The 21,649-nt window shown below is 31.1% G+C and overlaps 4 protein-coding genes across 6 annotated transcripts; 1 reads left to right on the plus strand and 3 right to left on the minus strand.

Moving 5' to 3' along the window:
* Window positions 1–295: 295 nt before the first annotated feature.
* LOC123201449 (histone H2A) lies at window positions 296–1,366 on the minus strand. Its single transcript, XM_044616960.1, has 2 exons — window positions 995–1,366; window positions 296–703 (listed from the first exon to the last, which is right to left on the minus strand). Exons 1-2 carry the CDS (start codon window positions 1,202–1,204, stop codon window positions 461–463), a joined length of 453 nt encoding a protein of 150 aa, XP_044472895.1. The 5' UTR covers window positions 1,205–1,366; the 3' UTR covers window positions 296–460.
* Window positions 1,367–3,485: 2,119 nt separating this feature from the next.
* Window positions 3,486–6,021, minus strand: LOC123201806 (RING-H2 finger protein ATL33-like). Of its 3 annotated transcripts, none has more exons than XM_044617364.1 (2): window positions 5,288–6,021; window positions 3,486–3,737 (listed from the first exon to the last, which is right to left on the minus strand). In XM_044617364.1, exons 1-2 carry the CDS (start codon window positions 5,820–5,822, stop codon window positions 3,718–3,720), a joined length of 555 nt encoding a protein of 184 aa, XP_044473299.1. In that variant the 5' UTR covers window positions 5,823–6,021; the 3' UTR covers window positions 3,486–3,717. The 3 variants fall into 3 exon arrangements, with proteins under 3 accessions (XP_044473299.1, XP_044473298.1, XP_044473297.1); XM_044617363.1 differs by lacking the exon at window positions 3,486–3,737 and adding an exon at window positions 4,340–4,580; XM_044617362.1 differs by lacking the exon at window positions 3,486–3,737 and having other exon boundaries at window positions 5,140–6,018.
* A 1,551-nt stretch (window positions 6,022–7,572) lies between these two features.
* Window positions 7,573–8,565, minus strand: LOC123202473 (RING-H2 finger protein ATL1-like). The gene has a single exon (XM_044618429.1). The coding sequence runs from the start codon at window positions 8,241–8,243 to the stop codon at window positions 7,749–7,751; it is 495 nt and encodes a 164-aa protein (XP_044474364.1). The 5' UTR covers window positions 8,244–8,565; the 3' UTR covers window positions 7,573–7,748.
* A 7,716-nt stretch (window positions 8,566–16,281) lies between these two features.
* Window positions 16,282–18,800, plus strand: LOC123202117. Its single transcript, XM_044617869.1, has one exon. It carries the CDS (start codon window positions 17,051–17,053, stop codon window positions 18,554–18,556), a length of 1,506 nt encoding a protein of 501 aa, XP_044473804.1. The 5' UTR covers window positions 16,282–17,050; the 3' UTR covers window positions 18,557–18,800.
* The last annotated feature ends 2,849 nt before the right edge of the window (window positions 18,801–21,649 follow it).

A 21,649-nucleotide genomic window follows, 5' to 3' on the forward strand; every position in this document is an offset into this window, starting at 1 on the left:
TAACCTGAGTTGGGTTTAGGCTACGGGATTGATTTGAGAAAACTCTACCTCAGTGTGGTTTATGGGAAATTGATACGACCTAGATATTGAGAAAATTTACCTGAGTTTTAGTTTATGGGAAATTGATATGTTTAAATGCATCTTCAATTTGTCAACCAATTCTGGGTATTTTTTATCTGCTTTCACATGACATCAAAATCTTGACATAAAAAAAAAAATTAAATAATTTTTTTTTTTACATATTTTACAAGCCACATAAAAATTTCAACATTTACCAGGCAATGCAGCACCAAAATGAAATTTCAGAAGCATGATTTCGTTCATTCGAAAAAGAGTTCTACAGATGCAGCGAATAGAGCAGAACAATGGTTCTAATCCCTACCACCATGAAGTTATCCTACAAGTCAAGCATATTGAAGGAAGTTACATACACATACAAAGACAATAACAAGACTAAAACCTAAGCCTTCCTTGGGGACTTGGTAGCTTTGGATGGAGATTTCGGCTCCTTGGTTGCTACTTTCTCGGATTTTTTCGGCAGAAGAACTGGGTTAATATTCGGCAACACACCACCATGAGCAATGGTCACGCCAGCAAGAAGCTTCCCAAGCTCCTCGTCATTCCGTACAGCCAGAAGAACATGCCTAGGTATGATTCTGTTCTTCTTGTTATCTCTAGCCGCATTACCAGCCAACTCAAGAACCTAAAAGCATTCAATCGCCCCCATTTCAAACTCAAAACAAAAACTTTTTCTTAGATGTTTGAGATCCAATCAAACACATTATTTCTAAATTTTAGATCTATGTTGCACAATCACACTTCATTTCAACTTAGAAAATCCAAAATTGATCAAATCATATCAAGTAAATGAACCCTAGAAATCAACTATAAAGGAATACAGAAACATAAATTTCCACATAATTTATAATAAGTTCGAAATTTTAATGACTATAAATGAATAAAGAAGAAAAAAAATAGATGCTTAAATAAGTACCTCAGCAGCAAGGTACTCGAGCACAGCGGCAAGGTAAACCGGAGCACCAGTTCCCACGCGCTGAGAGTAGCGTCCCTTCTTCAGGTAGCGACCGATCCTGCCGACCGGAAACTGTAGACCGGCTTTAACGGACCGGGACACCGGCTTCTTCTTTGGACCGCCTCCTTTTCTTCCTCCAGCTCCTTTCTTTATTTTTCCCGATGATTCCATCGCTTAAAATTCAAATATATATAAATATTCTCGAGAAACAAACGGAAAGTTTGTGGATTGTTAATGAGATTTTGTGAGAACGAAATGATAGGGCTGTAAGGTACAACTTATATGAAGCTGGTGAGAAACGGGGGAGGAGCTTGGTTTCGGATGGAAGGGCTCTGACCGTTGGATTGGACATTTGCTGGAGGATATAAAAGTGATGAGGTGGCGATCTGCGTGATGTAGAGTGGACGAATGAGGTGAGGCGAGAGAGAGGAAAATGGAGTGGGTTTTGGTTATCGATAAGAATTAAGCCGGGAGTGGGTCCCAATTCAGTGATCAAGTGGACTGGAAGGAATCAAGTAAGTCACGTGGTACGACAGCATCATAAGTTTTTTAAATTAAAAAAATTAATATTATTGCATTTACATAACAAAAACACAATGCGTATCCATTTTCGGGTTGTTTGATTTATGGTAAATAAAAAATTTATTATTTATTATTTAATTATTTATAATTAAAAATTATGATAATTTATTATTATTATTATTAATTAAAGATATATTCAAATCAAATTTATTCGAATTTAAACTTAAAATAAGTTTAACTCAAACAAGCTTGAATTTGAAAATTTAATATTTTCGAACTTGAACTCAAATTTTAGGGTATTCAACTTGTTAAACTCAAAAACTTAAAAAATTTAATATAAAACAACATTATTTTAACTGATATACATTACAATGATATTTTAATAACAAACTAAATTAAGAGTTTGATTTGAGCTCGTGCTTAAGTTTGGATTTTTTTAAACGAACTAAGTTTAAGCTTGAGTAAATCGAATTCAACCTTAATAGTAATGTGACAAATAATACAGATAGTAATCTGAGTATCATATTTACCGTATGTATTAAAATATTATCTATATAATCTTAATTTTGTTATAATTTTATCGTTATTTATTAATTTTTTAGAATTAAAATATTTTTAATTTTAATTAATATAACCAGTAATATAAATATATTTTAAAATAATTATACGTATAAATATTTTAAGTAAAATAATATTTTTTTATTTTTTTATTTTATTTAATTAAACACAATAATTTTTTATTAATTAATTTTTATTAAATATAATAATAATTTATATTTAATAATATTTAAATTAATTTATTTTTATGATAATCTCTTATTCTTAGTAATAAAATATTTTCTAAATCAAATATACATTTTAAATATATAAATAAATATATATTCTTAAATAATTAAATAATTTTAAATTAAAAAATAATATTATCCACAAAATATATATCTCTATATATAAACATTTATGTATTTAAAAATAAATGATCGCAGTATTGTTTTAAAAATAGCTATAAGTCGTACTAACATTTCCTAAGTTTTTTAATAAAAAGTCAATAAAGATTAAAAAAATGTCTTGTTGGCTATACGACTGCGTACTCTTGCCTCCACTAGAATAAAGGGGGCGACGAGTTTACGCCAATTAATTATATTAACTATAAAATTATATATACAAATAATATATATAATTTTATATATAAATAATAACAATTTATTATTATATAATTAGATATTATTTTATTTTTTATTTAAAATAATATAATATTATTTGTACATATAATATTACTCTTATATTAATATTATTTTTGGTTTTTTTTTTTTATATGGTTCAACCATATTATGCAACCATTAAGATTTTAGTTTAATAAATACGAGTTAGGATTAGGGGTGAATTTTGGCCGAGCTAAGCCCAAACACCTCTTGACTCTAATTCGGTTAGATTAAAAAATGGGCCGACTCAAGTTTGATTCAAGTTTGTCGAGCTAAAATTAAGTCTATCTTAAGTTCAGCTAAGATGAAAAATGACTCAATTTGGTTCGGTTCGAGTTTGACCCAATTTTTTAGCTCGAATTAATGGTTCGGATTTATGACTTGAGTTCGTAATTCATTAATAAAATGATGTCGTTTTACTCAAATAATATTCAAAATTTTTTATTTTAATTGAATCTAGCCACGAATTCGAATTACCAATTTGAACTAATAAATTTAAGCTACGAATTCAAACTACTTATTTGAATCATAAATTCGAGGCAAACATCCCTTGACTTGAGTCTACTTGAATTAAAAAATGAGTCGAATATTTCAATTCGAATTTGAATCAAATGAATTTGAATCAAACTAAATCGGACCAAATCGATTTTTAAAATCGAACCGATTCGGATCATACCCTAGCCTAGTTAGGATGACATCAAACATCTCTATAGACATGTTAACAAATAGGGTAAAAAAAAAAGGTCATACTATTTAGGTATTCAAAATTAAGTACAAATAACATTCATATTGTTGGTATTTGTTTTAAAAAAATAAAAATAAAAAATAAACAAAATTACACAGGCCAACCACTTAAAAAAACCCATGGAAAACACCGTCCAGAAGGCTGTGGGTCGTGCCCCGACCTTGATTTTGCAGTGGGCATACATACCAAAACCGTGGACAGGTCGGATCTGCGTCGTTTTAAACTTGGGGTGCTGAGTCTGCTGGCATGGCGGCAAATGAGAACAGGCAAGAAAGGAAGATTTTCCATCAAAACTTACTAATAATAATAATAATAATATAATTTAAGTAGCTTTCAATGGTTCAGAGTATTCACATTATTTTAAACTTTTTTATTTTTAAATCATCATTGAGTTCCAATGAGACTCACCAAGGACCTCTAATCCTAAGACTTTATAAAACTGATCCAAATTAGTCCTCTCAAACATGAATTGTACCTTCAAATCATGAGGCCTAACTGTAATCAAACCAAAACCTGAAGCTATACCATCATGTTATCTATATTATGCAGGAATTGTAAGATAATGTTAGCAAAGAGGAGATTAGGGTATAATTTTAAGTATCTTCTAATGATATTTCAAAATCACACATTTGATTTACTTGATTCGATAGTTATAGAATCAGTTACTAAATCAAATGTTTTAATTTTTTCAATATAATTTACTTTATTCCAAATGAGTGATCCAACTTGGGTAGGGTTTAACCAGGTAGCCAATTCTGGACAGGTAGGAGGCACATGAAACTTTAATAAGTCTATGATAGAAGTACAAAAAGCAGTAGAAGTAAGTAGTCATAAAACCAATGAAAGAAACAAAGAAAACGTGAGAAAAATTATTCAAAGTTATTGACAAGCCATGGAAACTTTCTTCCTACTGTACTACACCTTAGGAAGAAAACAATGATTACTTTACTTAAAAATGGAGCAACCACGAAACACAGTGATCATTGGTACAGCCTTCTTGTTGGTTCAATTCTCCCCTGACACTCACCGGGAGGCCCACCATATGGACCTGAACGGCCTCAAGATGGCCCATCTAAATCATCTGAAATGACATCCAATAACCTTGAAGCCATGTCTCATTTATCGTGCACAAAACACTTTCTATTTTTATCTTTTTAATTTTAATTCAACAGTATTACATCTGCAGCTAGATTCAAGCACCAATTTTAGAAATGTTTCGTTTGTAAAACTCTCAAATTTCTTAAATTTGATATAAATTAATTAAAATTATATCATTTTAATAATTATTAATTTTTTAAATTAAAAAAATAAAATATAATTTTAATTATTTTAATAATAATAAATTAATAGATATTTGAGTTTTCCTTATCAAGCAACATATATTTATTCTTTCGCCAAATCGTGGGTGGGAAATAATCGTTTGGCCTTTTCTACACGAAATAACATTGTTTAATGAATATGGTGAGTTGTCAAACTCAGGAGCCTTATCTAGAATGATCCATCATATTCAATTCTAATTGAGTAATCATATTAGCCAACAAACTTTACTTAACTAATCTCTGCTTTAACCCTTTCTTCTACAGAAACCTGATCTGTATAAATTTTATCTAAGGTAAAACTTCTGGGTAAGTTGTATTGAATTTTGGAACCAAACGAGTAATTAATTCTTTCATTTACTATTCTTTATCTTTCGAAAATTTTCCAAAAAGAAAGATAAAAATGAAAACAAAATTTTCACAGGAAAGTAAATTAATTACTGTCAAACCAAACTGGCAGCGTCAGGCAAACCTTGTTGGAGATCTTCGCCATCTCTGGTGGAGGAGGCGCTGGCATTAGGACGCTTATCGGGAACTGAAGCGCGACAAATTGGACAATTAGACTGAGATTTCAACCACTTGTCAATGCAAGAAGCATGAAACGAGTGCTTACACGCGCTCAGCTGTTTAATTTCATCTCCATCAGCAAGAACAGACAAACAAACTGGACATTCGGTTCCAATACCTGTAACGTGAGTATCTTTTTCGTTCTTAACGCCGACGACGACCTCCGTCTCACTTGCTTTAACGGCGTCATCATCGGCCGTAGTAGTAGTGGTGCTACGAGTACTATCAGATCTCTGGAGGTAATTACGACGCCGTCTAAACTGCCTGGGAGGACACTTCAACGAAAAAAGGAAAGCATAGATCAAAGCGGGAATTGTGATGATCGCCAAGAGCGCGAGAATGAATTCGAGTGGCGAGAAGTCTACAGAGCGAGGCGAGGCAGGGAAGGGCGGAGGGTTAGGGAATTCAGTGAGAAATGTATTGGTAGGCGCGGAAGCCATCGATGATGCTGAGAGAAATGAAGAAGAAGACGAGGAAATGGTTAAAACTGTGCGTTTTGGGACTGAAAAATTGAAGGTAGAGTAAAGAGAAAGGAAAAGAGGAATGATTTCTGGCGGTGGAGTGGAGTGGAGTGGTTTTAGGAAATTTAAGAGAAGCAATTATTGAAAGCAAAAATCGGAGAGGATACAGACAACCTTCACGTACCATCATCATGATGGCTAAGTGTGCTACCTGATTTTCAAAAAAGTACTCTAGGAAAATAAATAAAAGAGCGAATCACCTGGTCCCCACCAAGGTTTGGTACTCAAACATTGTCCTACCTCTAATTGATAAAAATAACACTTTCTTACCCAAAATTAAATTATATAAATAAAAAACAGTATTAAAAAGCAAAATCACATTTATCTTTATTATTTTATTTTTTAAAATTATAATATAACTCCTGATAAAAAAAAAAGTTAAATATAAACCCTTTAAATAACAAAATTATGTAAAAATTCATTTATTTTCTTTTTTTCCTCTCTTCCCATAAATAGAAATATCAATAATGTATAATCATATTCTTGGAGTAAACTATAATTTTTAAAAATATTAGGGATGCTAATTAAATTTTTAGAGGGTTTTGAAAATTAAAAAAAGTTTAAGGGTGTTTTTTAAATTTTTAAATTTTAATATGTCTATTATTAGTTTCAAAAATAACACTTACATCTCAAAAGTTTCTAGTAAAATATAATAAATTAAAAGTGTAAATGTCATATTACAAATTATTAAATTTATAATAGTATTATCAAAATATATGAATTTTAAAAAGATTTTAGATATTTTTTTATGAGTTTTTAAACCTAAATTATTATTTTTAAGCCGTTTAAATCTTATTATGGGGGTATTGTTTTTTTTTATCTTATTTAAAATAATGAATTTCATATTTATTATTTTATTCTTATATAGTTAATTTTTTGTAAATATTGATTTTGAGTGAAAAATATTATTTATATGAGTTAAAAATGGAAATGCTACTTAACTCTAACCTTGCGTGGGAACATATTTACCTTAAATAAAACTAAAGGCTAAAGCACTTATTCCCACCATCGAGGTTTAGTAAAATCTCAAATTCTCATCCATTCACTTTTAAAATTACTTAAATACCTATCTTTCTCTTAAAATTTATTGTTAGATTAATGGTAAAAATATCATTTAATTAAAAATATTTAAAAAATTTAAAATTTATCATATTTCTCTTCTTAGTTTAATAATTTTTTCTCACTTAAAATTAGAAAGTTGATATTTACCCCCTAAGATTTTGAAACCGTTATTGAAGACGATAAATTTTATCATCTCCAACCATCTTCTCTCTCTTACTCAGCTTATCTCTCTTTATCAATTAAATCCTTTATTCGAACAAGGAGGATATATTGTCTTCATCTGAGACTTTAAATAGTTAATTTTATCTTAACAATAAATTTTGATAAAAAAGACGGATAATTAATTTTTCGAAAGTTAATAGGTGGGAGCTTAGAATTTCACTTGACCTGGAGTAGGAATAAGTTTTTTTTGGCCAAAACAAAAATAATCAACGGTAGCCACGGGTTAGTTAGGAGTGTGGTGCCCAACCATTTCTTAAACTGACTTCATTGAGTATGATTTACATATTTAAGCATCATTATACATTATTGAGTTTATTTATATTTTAAATTAAAAATAAAAAATTATTTAATTATATAATAATTTATCATTTTAATATTTAAAATATATAAAAAAATTATATACACGTGGCATTGTTAGTTGAAATATCCTGTCAATTACAGTTGCATAAAAAACCAGAAAGCAAAAGACTGGCATAGCAGAAAAACCACCTATGGCTAGATCTGTACTTTCACAATTCAAAGAACTGGCAAAGTGCAAAATAACGCCATTGAAAAAACAATTTACATACCAGAATATGGTGTCGTGAGGACCTGATCTGGCGCCGGGATACCGTCAGAATCTGGAAGGGACACCACCACATGCGGCGGCCGCGGCCTCGTGTCAGCTCGACAGAGAGGGCAGTTGGAATGCGAGCTGAGCCACATATCAATGCAGACCACATGAAACAAATGGAAGCATTCTGGCAATACTCTGATTTGCTCACCTTCCTTGAACTCGCACAAACACACACAGCACGTTTCTTCGTTGCACTCTTTGCTATATTTAACCACCGGCATTAGTCTAATCGCCGATCTGCTGGTGACAGTAGGTCTTTCTTGCTGATGATTTTGCCTACTTTGGTTCGTATTTTGCTGATTTTGTGCTCGCCGGTAATAATAGCAACAACCAAAACTTATGCATTGATAAGTCGCCACCATCATGGCGCCAGCGATTATGCCCAACAGGCCAATCAGAACCGGATGCATTTCGAATTTTCCGCGATAGTTTCCATCCATTGTGAGTTCATCAGCTCAGAGAAATGGCGAGGTAAGATTTTATTACAAATGAGGTTGAATTGAAAGCAATATATGCTTGGTGACTTGTGGTGGTGGCTCTTGCTGTGTCTTCTATGTTGATATGGATGTTTCCATGTTAACAAAAGAACGGCTTCGTTGTTTCTTATGTTTAGACGTGAGTGACACGGACATGCCTGACCTCTGATGATGATGAAGAAAGAGACCATTTTAGGGGTGAATGTTTTTGGGAATTTTTATCCAAACTTGCCCTGAATACTTCTATAAGAAGATTCAAAGTTGAATTATATTTAAGTCGGGTGAGCTTATGCACAAAGCAAGAGTCAAAAGAAACAGAGAAAGAGACATTTCCTTTGAAATTTCCTTGACAGTTAAATCCCCCCGTGAATTTTCCTTTATTTTTTTATTGAGAAAAAAATGAAATTTTTAGAAAATTCAGAGCACTTCAACTTTAAAAAGATAAAAAAATAATATTATATATATATAATTTAGATATACAGATAATATATTATCATACGACTGAATGTTATATTATCTTTAATTGAAAATTATTCAATCACATAATGATGTATTATATATGTACATAAATTTCCAATAACACCCTTACATTTGTTTCAAATTCCAAAAATCCCTAAAATTGTTTTATTCTCATTTTTAATATTTTAAAAAATTGTAGTTCACTTTCAAATATATATCATCTAGAAAAAGACAAATAAAATAGAAAAATCAATGTAATATGACATTTTTGTTTTTTTACATAATGAAATTATCTGATAAAAGGAAAAATATCTAAAAATTTGACATTTTGAAGCTTAAAGGTGGGCATTATGTCATTTAAGCAAACCTTGCGTGGGAAACAGGCTTTCGGCCTAGAGAATTGGGCCGAGTGATAGTGATAGGCTCAAGTGAAAACAATTTGGATGGCTAGTTGTAGACCTGGCCACGGTTCATGAACCGTCGGTTCACGATTCGAAAATATAAGGATTCTGAATCGAAACCGTAACAGGACGGTTCGTCCACGGTTTGGAACCGCCGGTTCCGGTTCATGGCCCCGGTTCGGAACCAATGGTTTCGGTTCGAAATCGATATTGAATCGTCAATTCTAATACATTCTATAATTTCCATTACTTGTCATTTTTTGATAATAAATAAAATTAATTATATAAATAAATTATATAATTAATTATAAAAGATAATAAAAAAATAATAAATAAAATTAACTATAGAAATAAATTCTATAATTAATTATGAATTGTATAAAAAAAATTGAAATTGAAATTAATAAAAAATTAAGAAAGAATTTAATTAAATTTAAGAAAATTTGATTGAATTGAAAGATTGAGAGAATATTAAGATTTTAAAGAATGAGAATAAGAGTTTGAAAGATTGAGTGAGAGAGTAGAGAGATTGAGATTTGAGAGAATAGAATTTAAATGGATATATATATAAAAAAACTTTTTTTGAAAAAAATTAGAAATAGGGGGGGTGAATTGAAATGCCAAAAATTACAGGGAACGTCCCCGCAACTTCACTGAAAATTGCAGGGGACCGTTGGTCCCCTGCAATTTTTCCTCCAAAAGGCAACGGTTCCCTGCGCAGGGAACCGTTGCCTTTTTAAATAAAATTAAAAAAAAATCAAAAAAATTTCAAATTTTTTCCGATTAAGCACAGTAAACCCCCGGTTCATAAACCGGTGTGAACCGGCGGTTCTACGGTTCCAATTTATGTGAACCGGAACCGAACCGTAGAGCCACGGTTTCGGTTCCGGTTCAGTCCGGTTCCGGGTCTGCCGGTTTCGGTTCCGGGTTTATCCGGGCCGGTTTCGGTCCGGTTCACGGGCCAAACCGGCCCGTGGCCAGGTCTGGCTAGTTGGGTTTTGTGGCATCAGCATTATTGTACATGGGCATCCATGTATATAGGCCAAGACACATGTCACGTCTTCAAGATTCCCTTTTAATGTAGAGGGCAGATATTATCTAAATCAAAAGATTATCCTAAAATTATTAATAATTTAATTAAATAAGAAAACAAGTTTATTAATTTGTTGACTCTAAGCCAAAAGTTATGGACTAGAAAAATGAAAGAACGGGAAAAAGGTTTATTAAAAATTCTAAACCCTAAAAAGTTTAGAAAAAACATATTCTAATAATTTATTTTTTATTATTTTTATTTAATTGATAAAATAATAAAAAATTTTAATTATCTTTTATTATCAATAATGATATGACAAATAATATATAAGGTAGTTTAATTCTCACATTTAACTTAAATATTAAAATATTATTAATATAATTTTAATTATTGTTATTATTTATCCTTATTTATTGAATTTTTAAAACAAAATTGCTCTCAATTATTTGTTCGAATAAGAGGCCATATAGAAAATTTTTTATACCCATTAATCTTTTTATAATAAATAAAATAATATAATAATATGCATTTGTTATTTTTAACAAAACACAATAATAATTTATTGAAGGTTAGTATTTTTTGGTAATTTTAATATATAATATGTTTTTAATTTAAGAAAAATAAAGTTATGTATAAATAATAATATATTATTATATAATTAGGCCGTATTTTATTTTTAATTATCAATTATCTAATTATATAATAACATATTATTATTTTTATATAAAATTATACATATAATATTACTTTTTTAAAGTTATTTTTTCATTCATGGGACATTTATAAATTATATAAATGCTATTTATTCCAATTTTTTGATATTTTTTAAAAAGTTATTATTTCATTCCATTCAACTATGGTATTCCACTCTACGATGTTAAAGCTCATATAAATTCTCACCTCATAAGTGAAGTAATCAAAAGTTTTTAGGAAAGTCAATTCGGTGTAATCTAAATTTTATACAACTTTATTAGAGGTGGTAAATGGTCATGTTGACTTCGAGCCAAAAAAAAAAAACACAATCTAAAGGCACGATTGAAAGAATTGTTAGTCGTGCAAAGACTCACATTTTAAGGTGGATTGTATTAGAGCTTGTGAAGAAAACTTGTTGACCATTCTGACACGATCTAATTGTTCAAATTAAAAAAATTAATGATCAAAATTTTTGGTGGTTAGCTTGCTAAGCATACAAGGTGGCTCATTAAAAACTCTATAGAGACACAATCTATAATATTATGAGTGGTGTTCGAGGTAAACTGGGGTGGTTGTTAGTGTGGGCTTGTCAAATGGAAAAACTCTATAAAGCTATGACAATGGTGAAGCATGAAGAAGAAAAAGACAATGGGATGATGAAGATTATGATTATTTGGTTGAATTTCATTAAAAGAGAGTGAACCTAGAGGAATGAACTCACCTTTTTTATTTCTTTTAGATAACTTCACTATAATTCTTCCATGTTTCTCATATTGCTAAGATCTCCCCACACATGCCTTGGGAGATGATGAAGTTGGGGACCTTCTTAGGGCTTCCCATTGAGACTGGACACATATTTTAGATTGTGATAAAGAGGAATAATGAGATATTTCTTATGTAAAGTTAAATGTATATTGGGTCCTTCATTTCTTTTTTTATAGGGTGAGACATATACCGTTAATTGAATGAGTAATCTTTTATAACCTTTATCAATTGACACTACATCGCTTGTCACAATCTGCTCCAAGTCCAATAAGTTAATAACTTTTCGATATATATGTTTTTAAATAGATAAATCTTTATAAGTCTATAGAGAGTTCGAGGGTGTGAAATTGTATAGAGATTTCTTGCTTTTAGAACCTTCCACACTCTTCCACCGTCTTTCCAACACTTCTATAATGTTTCGAGTCTTCTAGTAGTTTCTCCTTGCTTCTAAAACCTTTCAAAACACTCTACTCATTTCATACATTAACAAAAACTATTCAACCAGTCTGGATAATTGGTGTGTACCTTGTGACCTAACATGACAACAATTAGGGATAGTAGAAAAACTCATAGAGGTTTGAAATTTGCAAAAACTCATTCCCATCGGATGAGAAATATCTGAAAAAGTCTATGATTATGGATAGAAAATCGTTAAAATTATACCAACAAAATTATATACGCTCACTTATTTTGAATACCAATAATAATATGTTATAAGGTGATTAAACGATTTAAAATTAATAATAAAATATCATTCAGTTATATAATAACATATTATTATTAATATTCAAATTGATATTTATTATAAAAACACCTAACATTATTCAAATTATACTCCAAAAACTAAGGAAGAGGACAACGACAAGGCAAGGCAAAGAAGGTGAAAACAGTCGAACATGGTCTATCCGTATCCCCAATAAAAATATACAATATATTAAATATATAATTAACATTTCATTCAAAATTAAATTAAAGAATGTCCATTAAGGTAATTCCATGTATGAGAATAGGGCAAGCATTGCATTCTACACCCATGGATGCCTCAACCCCAACCCTGGTCCAAAAATCGGAGGTTGGGGCCAACGAAGCCGAACGCTAGACGGGGCTAGAGATGAAAGCCCCTGGCCTTGTCTTCGAAATTAGCCAATCCTCATAGTTACCCAAACAAAAAAGGGCCCAGCCTGAAATCTTAATTCAAAAAGAGTCTGTTAAGACGAATTTTCTCCTAATTGGGTACTTTTATAAGGCAAAGTACACTAATATTCATATTTAATTTGTGGATTACATATGCACTTAGCAAAGCTAGTATCTATCAATCTTTTTGTTCAGTGCACTTGGAACCAAAAAAAAAAAAAAAATGAAAAAGAGAAACAGTAAAATAATATTAGTCAAGATTTGATTCCCACCAACAACCAAGATAATGTTGCCATTTTGTTCAATTATTGATCTATAAATTAATTAAAACGTTGTTATTTCCGATAAAATTATGTGTATCCAATTTTAAATATTTAATTAGGTATTCAGATGATATATTATTATATAATTAAGTGATTTTAAATTCAGGATATATTATCTACGTGGTTAACTGGATACTCACAAGTGCACATAACATTATTTTACTTTTTTTTTTAAATATATGTAAATATTAACAAGAAAAAATGAGACCCCGAAAAGGAGGTTCCGAAAACAACCTAAGTTCATCATTCCTTACGAGAGGGGCATCCAAGGCAACAAAAACCAGATAAAGCCTATACTGAGACGAAAATATACATCATCTTCTTTTGAAGGCTTATTCAAGATTCTTATTTTGATAGAATTCAAAAGAAGAATTATGTCTGAGTTATGTGTCTCAGACTTTCACAAAGAAATGAGCACGTAGTCCTGTCCAATGAGAATACTCTACAAAACATTTTTCTCAAAAGGGAAACAAAAGTACAAGCATAAAACAGCTTAGCTTTTCTTGATTTAAACACGGTTTGAATTATTTCTCTATTGCCTGCAGAAAAATGGGCCGGATTAGTTGCAGTCAAATAGATAAGCTATGCCAATAATCTCAGTCAATTAGACTGAGATTTCTACAGCAGATTTGCGGTGCCAAGGCAGTTGGATGGGAGATTTGGAGACAAGGGCAATCTGCAGCAAAATGCGAGAACTGGAGACAGGAGCAAACTGATAGAGAAGCAACCTGGACGAGATTGATCCACGCTGAGGATCATCCAGGAACTACAGCAAGAGGCAAGGACAACCAGGAGGATACTGCAGCAACCTCCCGTGCGACTGAATAATTTCTTACAATTGAATCAGGTTTGGTTTATTCAAATTCGGATTCATAAAAATATTTAGGTCCAAACTTTAGGTTTGCCCGATCAGGCCTCAATTTTTCGTTCATGTTAGTTTCATTAAAATTTGTAGGCTTTGGGCCTATTTCAAAACCATTATGTAACTTTAAAAACTTGTGAAAATACCATTATAATCCCTATATTGGTTTGAAAACTTGACAAATAGACGCATTTTCATAATGAATTTTAAGCCTTATTAGGTTTGGGGCTTGAACAATCTTTGTTCATACTCGATCTCGATAGCGTAATGAATAAATTTTTTTATCCAGATCCATCCCAGGGCCTTTTCTATTCGATTCAAAATTAATTTTTTTTAGATCGAACAATCAAGTTTTGAGTTTATCCGACCTACTTGACAGTCCTAACTATAAATACACGGTTTTGTTGCAGGAGACTAATAATGTCGTCCCTCGGTTTATATAATTTACTTATAATAAAATTATGTATACCTATTTTGAGTATACAAATAGATACAAATAATTTAAAATAAAATAATATTAAATCATATAATAATATATAAAAATATATACTCAAAATAAGAACACGTAATATTGTGTAATTTACCTGATCTCATCATGTATCATGTCCCAAAACACGGCCGAAAATTATAGAATACTAAATAGTACTTAAGTGAAACCATAGGGATAAAATTGTAATTTCCTCACTGTTGTTGTTGCAGAAATTATAAAAAAAAAAAAAAGAGGAGGAGGAAATAAAAGGGCCCGTGTTAAGCACACGACAAAGTCAGCCGGCCGTCAACTAAATGGCTTATCAGCAAATAAGCAATAAATAAAGCTAATCTCTCCACTTTTAGCCTTAAAAGTGTAAACTTGTCACTTTACTCCATTAATTAATATGCATGAGATAATTTTATATTTTATTCCTAATTTTAGTAATTTTGTTATCTTCAAGTACTTGGAAAAAATTTCACATCTTTCGTTTCAATTTTAAATAAAAAAAAAAATCATTTTCATGATTTTGAAATAAAATTAAAAAATCTATTTGAAAATAAAAATATTGATTTTTACTATTAAATTTATATATTAAATGGCAAGGTTAATAATATGTAACCGAGATTAATTTGTTTAATAATAAAATTATATATATATATTATAGTATATAGTTGAATATATATATAATATATTATTTTACGGCTTATAATTTTAAATTAAGAATAAAATAATATCAAATCACATAATCATATATCATATACTTAAAACTGTGTAAATATATACATCTAGGATTGAGTATCTAATTAAATATCTAGATGATATATTATCATATAATTAGAAGTTTAATTATATGATAATATAACATCTGAATATTTAATTAGATAATCAGAACTAAAACATATAACATTATTCTTTGTTTACCGTTAATGACGAGAAAGAGATGTTGTAGGTGAGGTCCATTCTTATTACGATAGCCACATCCACCACGTTAGTGGATTGGTGGATTTCACATTCTTCTTTGCCCAATGAGTAGTGTTATGTGCATAATTTTATGCATAAATAACTATATGTCATTATATGATTAAATAATTAAAAATTAAAGATAAAATAATACTCAATTATATGATAATGTACCGTTGTTTGTGAACATAATTTTATTGTTACCAACGAACATCACTTTCTGTTTTTATTTACACCAAGTAATATCTTCTAAAACTTATATTAAATTCAATTACTCTCTAATAAAATTAGAGTAATACTACATATACGTATTTTAGATATATAGATGATGTGTCATTACATGATTGGGTATATTTTATCTTTAATTTAAAATCATTCACCCATATGATTATATATTATCTGTGTACCTAAATTGTGTATCAAAAGTGTGTACACTTGATTTTATTGATCAAAATTTAAAAACTCAATTAAGTATTTAAATATTATGTTATCATATAATTGGATATTATACCGAATTGGTATTCAAAATTAAGTGTATCTATTTTTACAATAAAATTATATACATAATTTTTGTATATAACTTTATATACACATAATGATTTATGATTATATAATTAAATATTATTTTATTTTTATTTTTTAATTATTTTAATTATATAATAATATATTATTATTATTTATTTATAAAATTATACACATGATATTATTTATAAAACAATAATATTATGTGTATAATTTTAAATATTCAATATGTTATATTGATTATTTGATTCAATTCAAAAATAAAACGAAAAGTATTGACCTCAAAAGCAAAACTTGATAAATAATACTCACAAAAGTGCACCGTCACCGTCACCGTTAACTAACGCGGAGTCGGTCTTATCTAGAGTAGGTTTTTCACCTCCAAAGTCTCTCTATAATGAGACGGTGCCTTGCGTCTTTGCTTTCTTCTCCCGTTCACACGATTTCTTTCTGTTCTTCAATTTTCGCTGTTTCTTTTGACGGAACAGAAGCAACATCATTGTTATCGATGATGTTGTGGAGATGAGCATTATGATTGTCCATGGAGGTTCCTCTTCCCCTCGATTCCTAGATGCGTATCCCAAAAGGTACTCATTGAAGATCCTTTCACACCCCTCAACTTCTAGCTTTTGTTCATAATTTTTACTTTCCCTTCTATTTTTCAGTTCTATGGGTGAAATCTGAAAAGAAAATTATTGATATTCAAGTATTTTATGGACTTGTTGTTTTTGATTCAGTGTTTTCCACCTGTGTTTGGAGGGTTTCGAGAGCTTTCGGGGTTAGGTTTTGATATAGTTTTTCTATAGCGTCTTGTTTAAATCTCATTCACTCTCTCATTTGGTAGGGATTGAAGATAGCTTTTTTCTTACCTTTTAAAGATCTTATCTTCTTTCTTTCTTCTTCTAGGTGTGATACAGATAGCTTATTGAAATTTGATTTTGTGTTGTGGGTTTGTGGGGAGTTTGTTATTTGATTGAGGAATAATCTAGGGTTTTGATGGAAGGGAGTTATTGTGGAGATTGATAGATAAATAATTATGATGAAGGTGTTTATAAGGTTGTTTTCTTAAATTTTTTCTTGGAAAATTATGGAAAAACCATTCAAACTACCAGCAACAATGATACCCACAGAGGAAACAAGCTGAAGTATGGGAGATTCTCTTCTTACTGCCTTGTCAATGGAGAATCATCACCCATCTACTCTCTTATCAATGGATTCCAGCGCCTCCTCTCATGACGATTTGGATTTGGAGATGAATCGCCATATCATTCTTCCCCGTCCACCGGATATCAATTTACCACTGTCAGCTGAGCGTAGCCCGCCTCCACAGCCATGGAATTCAGATACGTTTGACATTTTAGATGTGGGGCTTAGTTCGCAAGCATATGAGCCTGAAACTTACCTTAATATCCCCAAGGCTGGACGAAAGTGTGCCAAGCGGGTTGATAGTATATGGGGTGCTTGGTTTTTCTTCAGTTTCTATTTTAAGCCTGCTTTGAATGAGAAATCAAAGGCCAAGATTATAAGGGACAGCAATGGTGTTTCAGGGTTTGATAAATCTGATCTCAAGCTTGATGTTTTTATGGTTCAACATGACATGGAGAATATGTACATGTGGGTTTTTAAGGAGAGGCCTGAGAACGCATTGGGAAAGATGCAACTAAGGAGTTACATGAATGGGCATTCTCGCCAAGGTGAGCGTCCGTTTCCGTTTAGTGTTGATAAGGGATTTGCTCGATCACACAGAATGCAACGGAAGCATTATAGAGGTTTGTCAAACCCCCAGTGTGTGCATGGAATTGAGGTTGTTCCATCACCCAATCTTATGGGTCTTGATGAGGAGGAGCGAAAGAGGTGGATGGAACTCACTGGAAGGGATTTGAATTTTACAATTCCACCTGAAGCTAGTGATTTTGGTTTGTGGAGAAATCTTCCAAACACAGACTTTGAGCTTGAAAGGCCTCCTCCTCCAATAAAGAGTGCCTCAAACTCTCACTCAAAGAAGCTGCTAAATGGCTCCGGGCTTAATCTGTCAACTCAGCCATCCAGCCACAGCAATGGTGATGGGATGGACCTATCACCCGTTAGCAGCAAAAGGAGGAAGGACTTTTTCCCGCATGGGAATGATGATGATTATCTGGCTGTCAATCCTCCTGCAGATCGAATTTCTGACATGGAATTTCACCCTAATGAGCCACACTGGTTGCATGACTTCAGTGGGGTGATGAAAAATGTTTATGGGCCTGTTACTGCTGCAAAAACAATTTATGAGGATGAAGATGGTTATTTAATCATTATCAGCTTGCCATTTGTGGATCTTCAGAGGGTGAAGGTTTCATGGAGGAATACTTTGACTCATGGGATCATAAAGGTATCTTGTGTGAGCACATCATGTATGCCATTTATCAAAAGACATGACAGGACTTTCAAGCTTGCAGATCCAGCATCTGAGCATTGTCCGCCTGGTGAGTTCATCAGAGAAATCCCTCTTTCAACTCGAATCCCTGAAGATGCAAACATCGAAGCCTACTATGATGGACCCGGATCTGTGCTTGAGATTATGGTTCCAAAGCTCCGGGTAGGTCCAGAAGAACATGAGGTTCGCGTTTGCTTACGTCCTCATCTGGGAGGAAATGATCTTATGTTGACCTGAAATATAGGAAATTTAATGAGAATTTTAAGGGTGGTTGCAATAGTTGGCTTCATTGATTTACTGACTTTTGTAGCATACAGTGTAATCAATGAAACAATATGGGTGCCTCGTCTTAGTTATCTCCTATTCATTTTTTGGTTTACTAATCGCCCATTTTTCTCATTCCAGTGTTTTTGTTTAGCTGTTGACTGTAACTACAATTGATTTTTGAAATTATATGAATTAGAGTCATCACTTTAAAGTATTAAAATCTTTAGTCCATTAGTTCATTTCATACCAGGATGGTTACTTTGTTTGTTTGTTTGTTTAGTCTTTCAAACCCAAATGCAAAATCTTATCCAGTCTGATAGGTTTGAACTTTTGCTTGTTTTTATGATTTATAATTAGAGTCTTGTTCAATCCATTATCATCTTCATTCACGGTTGGGTGGGAGTGGGACAAGTTTCACTTGGACTTTACTGTAGATTTGATGGAAGAAGATTCCTAGGCGAGGAATAACTGGTAGCTCTTTTACATTCAGTTTTTGTCCAAATTACTTGTTTATATCCCTCGGATAGTGAAAATTATTTGTGTAAGAACAAGTCAAATTTGCAAGCGAGTGCAGTTAGGATGGCAATGAGAAGGCGCGGTGCAAATATCCTATACATCATTTTTGTTTTTGTATGGGTAATCAATTCTCATCATCTTCCTTGTAGAGATGATAAGGATTTTTCAATCTTCTTTTGTAAAAAAAAATTTCTTTCCGTCTTTGTATCTTTTCTTTTATACTTTCTAAATATTATATAAATATATTAAATAATAAAATTTATAAAAACTAAGATTAATTTATTATTTTAAATATTATAAATAATATATGTAAATTATTTTAGTATATATAATAAAAACATAAATATTTTAAAACTATATAAATATATTAATAATTTAAATAAAAATATTAATATAAAAAAGACAAAGATGAGAGCTCGGACAAAAACAAGATAGGGTAGTGAAAAAACACATATTCTCGTATTTAATTGTAAAGATATTTTTTTATTTTTATTTTTGGATTTTTTTTAATTTTTATAAAAAAATTTATTTTTATTAAGATTACAGCTTTTTAATTCAGATCAAAATAATTGTCACAAAGTCTTAAAGGGTACGTGGGTGGTTGAGTAGAGCTGAGCTGTGTTTTGTGCCAAGTCAGCGTGTTGTGTCAAGGCAAAAGAGGCGTCTGAAGGTCAAACCACGAGTAGTTGAATTGTTGATCAGACTTTATGGTGGAGGCACGTGGAGAGACGAGAACTTTTGTGTTCTTGAATAAGAGGCGTTTATCATAAGGTACATATAAGTCTTCCTAATTATCCTTTCCTTTTTTTTTTTTTTTAAAAAACTATTTTTATAAGATTGCGTGACGGCATTGTGATACTCAGGAATACTTGGAAAATAGGTGAGGCTTGCTTTAGGGAAATTATCAAAAATGGCCAAAATACCCTCCCACTAAGCAAAAATGTTCAAAGTCACTATTTTCAAGCAAAAATGCCCAAATTTACTATTCTTAACAAAATGCCCATGACTTTTTTTAAAATACCAAAATTACCCTTCCATACATTTATATAAACCTCTTCACTCACTAAAAGAGGTTAAATGAAATTTTATTAAAATTAGAGGGATATTATGATATTAAACAATATAAGAGCATTATAAATTTCTCAATGAAATTTTAGGAATAGATAATTGAGGGGTCAAACAAATGTTATAAAATTTGGGGGGCATTTTGATATATCGACTCGTATTTTTCAGATTTCTGAAGAATTTTTCGATTGTTACAATTCTAGGGTTTTTCAACTTTTAGAATTCGAATTTCAGTTCTGTTTTTTCGAATTTCACCGTTTTACGAGATATCGACTCGTATTTTTTAAATTTCCGAAGAATTTTTATATTGTTGCCATTCTAGGGTTTTTCAACTTTTAGAATTCGAATTTCAGTTTCGTTTTTTTTAATTTCACCATTTTACGATAGATCAACTTGTATTTTTTAGATTTTTGAAGAATTTTTCGATTGTTGTCATTTTAGGGTATTTCAACTTTTAGAATTTGAATTTCAGTTCCGTTTTTTTGAATTTCACCGTTTTACGATAGATCGACTCGTATTTTTCAGATTTTCGAAGAATTTTTTGATTGTTGCCATTTTAGGGTATTTCAACTTTTAGAATTCGAATTTCAGTTTCGTTTTTTCGAATTTCACCGTTTTACGATATATCGACTCATATTTTTCAGATTTCTGAAGAATTTTTTGATTGTTTCCATTCTAGGGTATTTCAACTTTTAGAATTCGAATTTCAGTTCCATTTTTTCAAATTTTACAGTTTTACGATAAATCGACTCGTATTTTTCAGATTTCAGAAGAATTTTTTGATTATTGTCATTTTAGGGTATTTCAACTTTTAGAATTCGAATTTCAGTTCTGTTTTTTTGAATTTCACCATTTTACGATAGATCGACTCGTATTTTTCAGATTTTCGAAGAATTTTTCAATTGTTGCCATTCTAGGGTATTTCAACTTTTAGAATTCGAATTTCAGTTTTATTTTTTTGAATTTCACCGTTTTATGATATATTGACTCGTATTTTTTGATTATTGCCATTCTAAGATATTTCAACTTTTAGAATTCGAATTTTACCGTTTTACGATACATCACTCAAATCACATATAAAATGAAATCAAATACATATCTATATATAATGATAGATAAAGTACATCATACACATACACATACAATAAATATATACATACGAACATATGAAGAACGATAAACAAACAACGAGGTAACTAAATATACATCTGTGAGCTACTCAATATAGTGAAAATACAACTGCGACGCTAAACGTCGACGCATAGAGGTAGATGACTCTCAAGGAAAATCGTAGCTCCGTGACAATGTCAAACACTCAAAAAAACGTAACATAAACACGCCACAGTCATCGAAGCCCAATCCCTATTGAGGGACATCCGTCGCTCGATACAAAGTGAGGGAATCACGTCGTGGAGTCCTCCCAGAAGCTATCCAAAAACTCGTCACGTCTAATAACGCAGGAATGAATGTCAAATACGGTCG

This window comes from Mangifera indica, chromosome 18 (genome assembly GCF_011075055.1).
Source record: "Mangifera indica cultivar Alphonso chromosome 18, CATAS_Mindica_2.1, whole genome shotgun sequence".
NCBI classification, from domain to species: domain Eukaryota; kingdom Viridiplantae; phylum Streptophyta; class Magnoliopsida; order Sapindales; family Anacardiaceae; genus Mangifera; species Mangifera indica.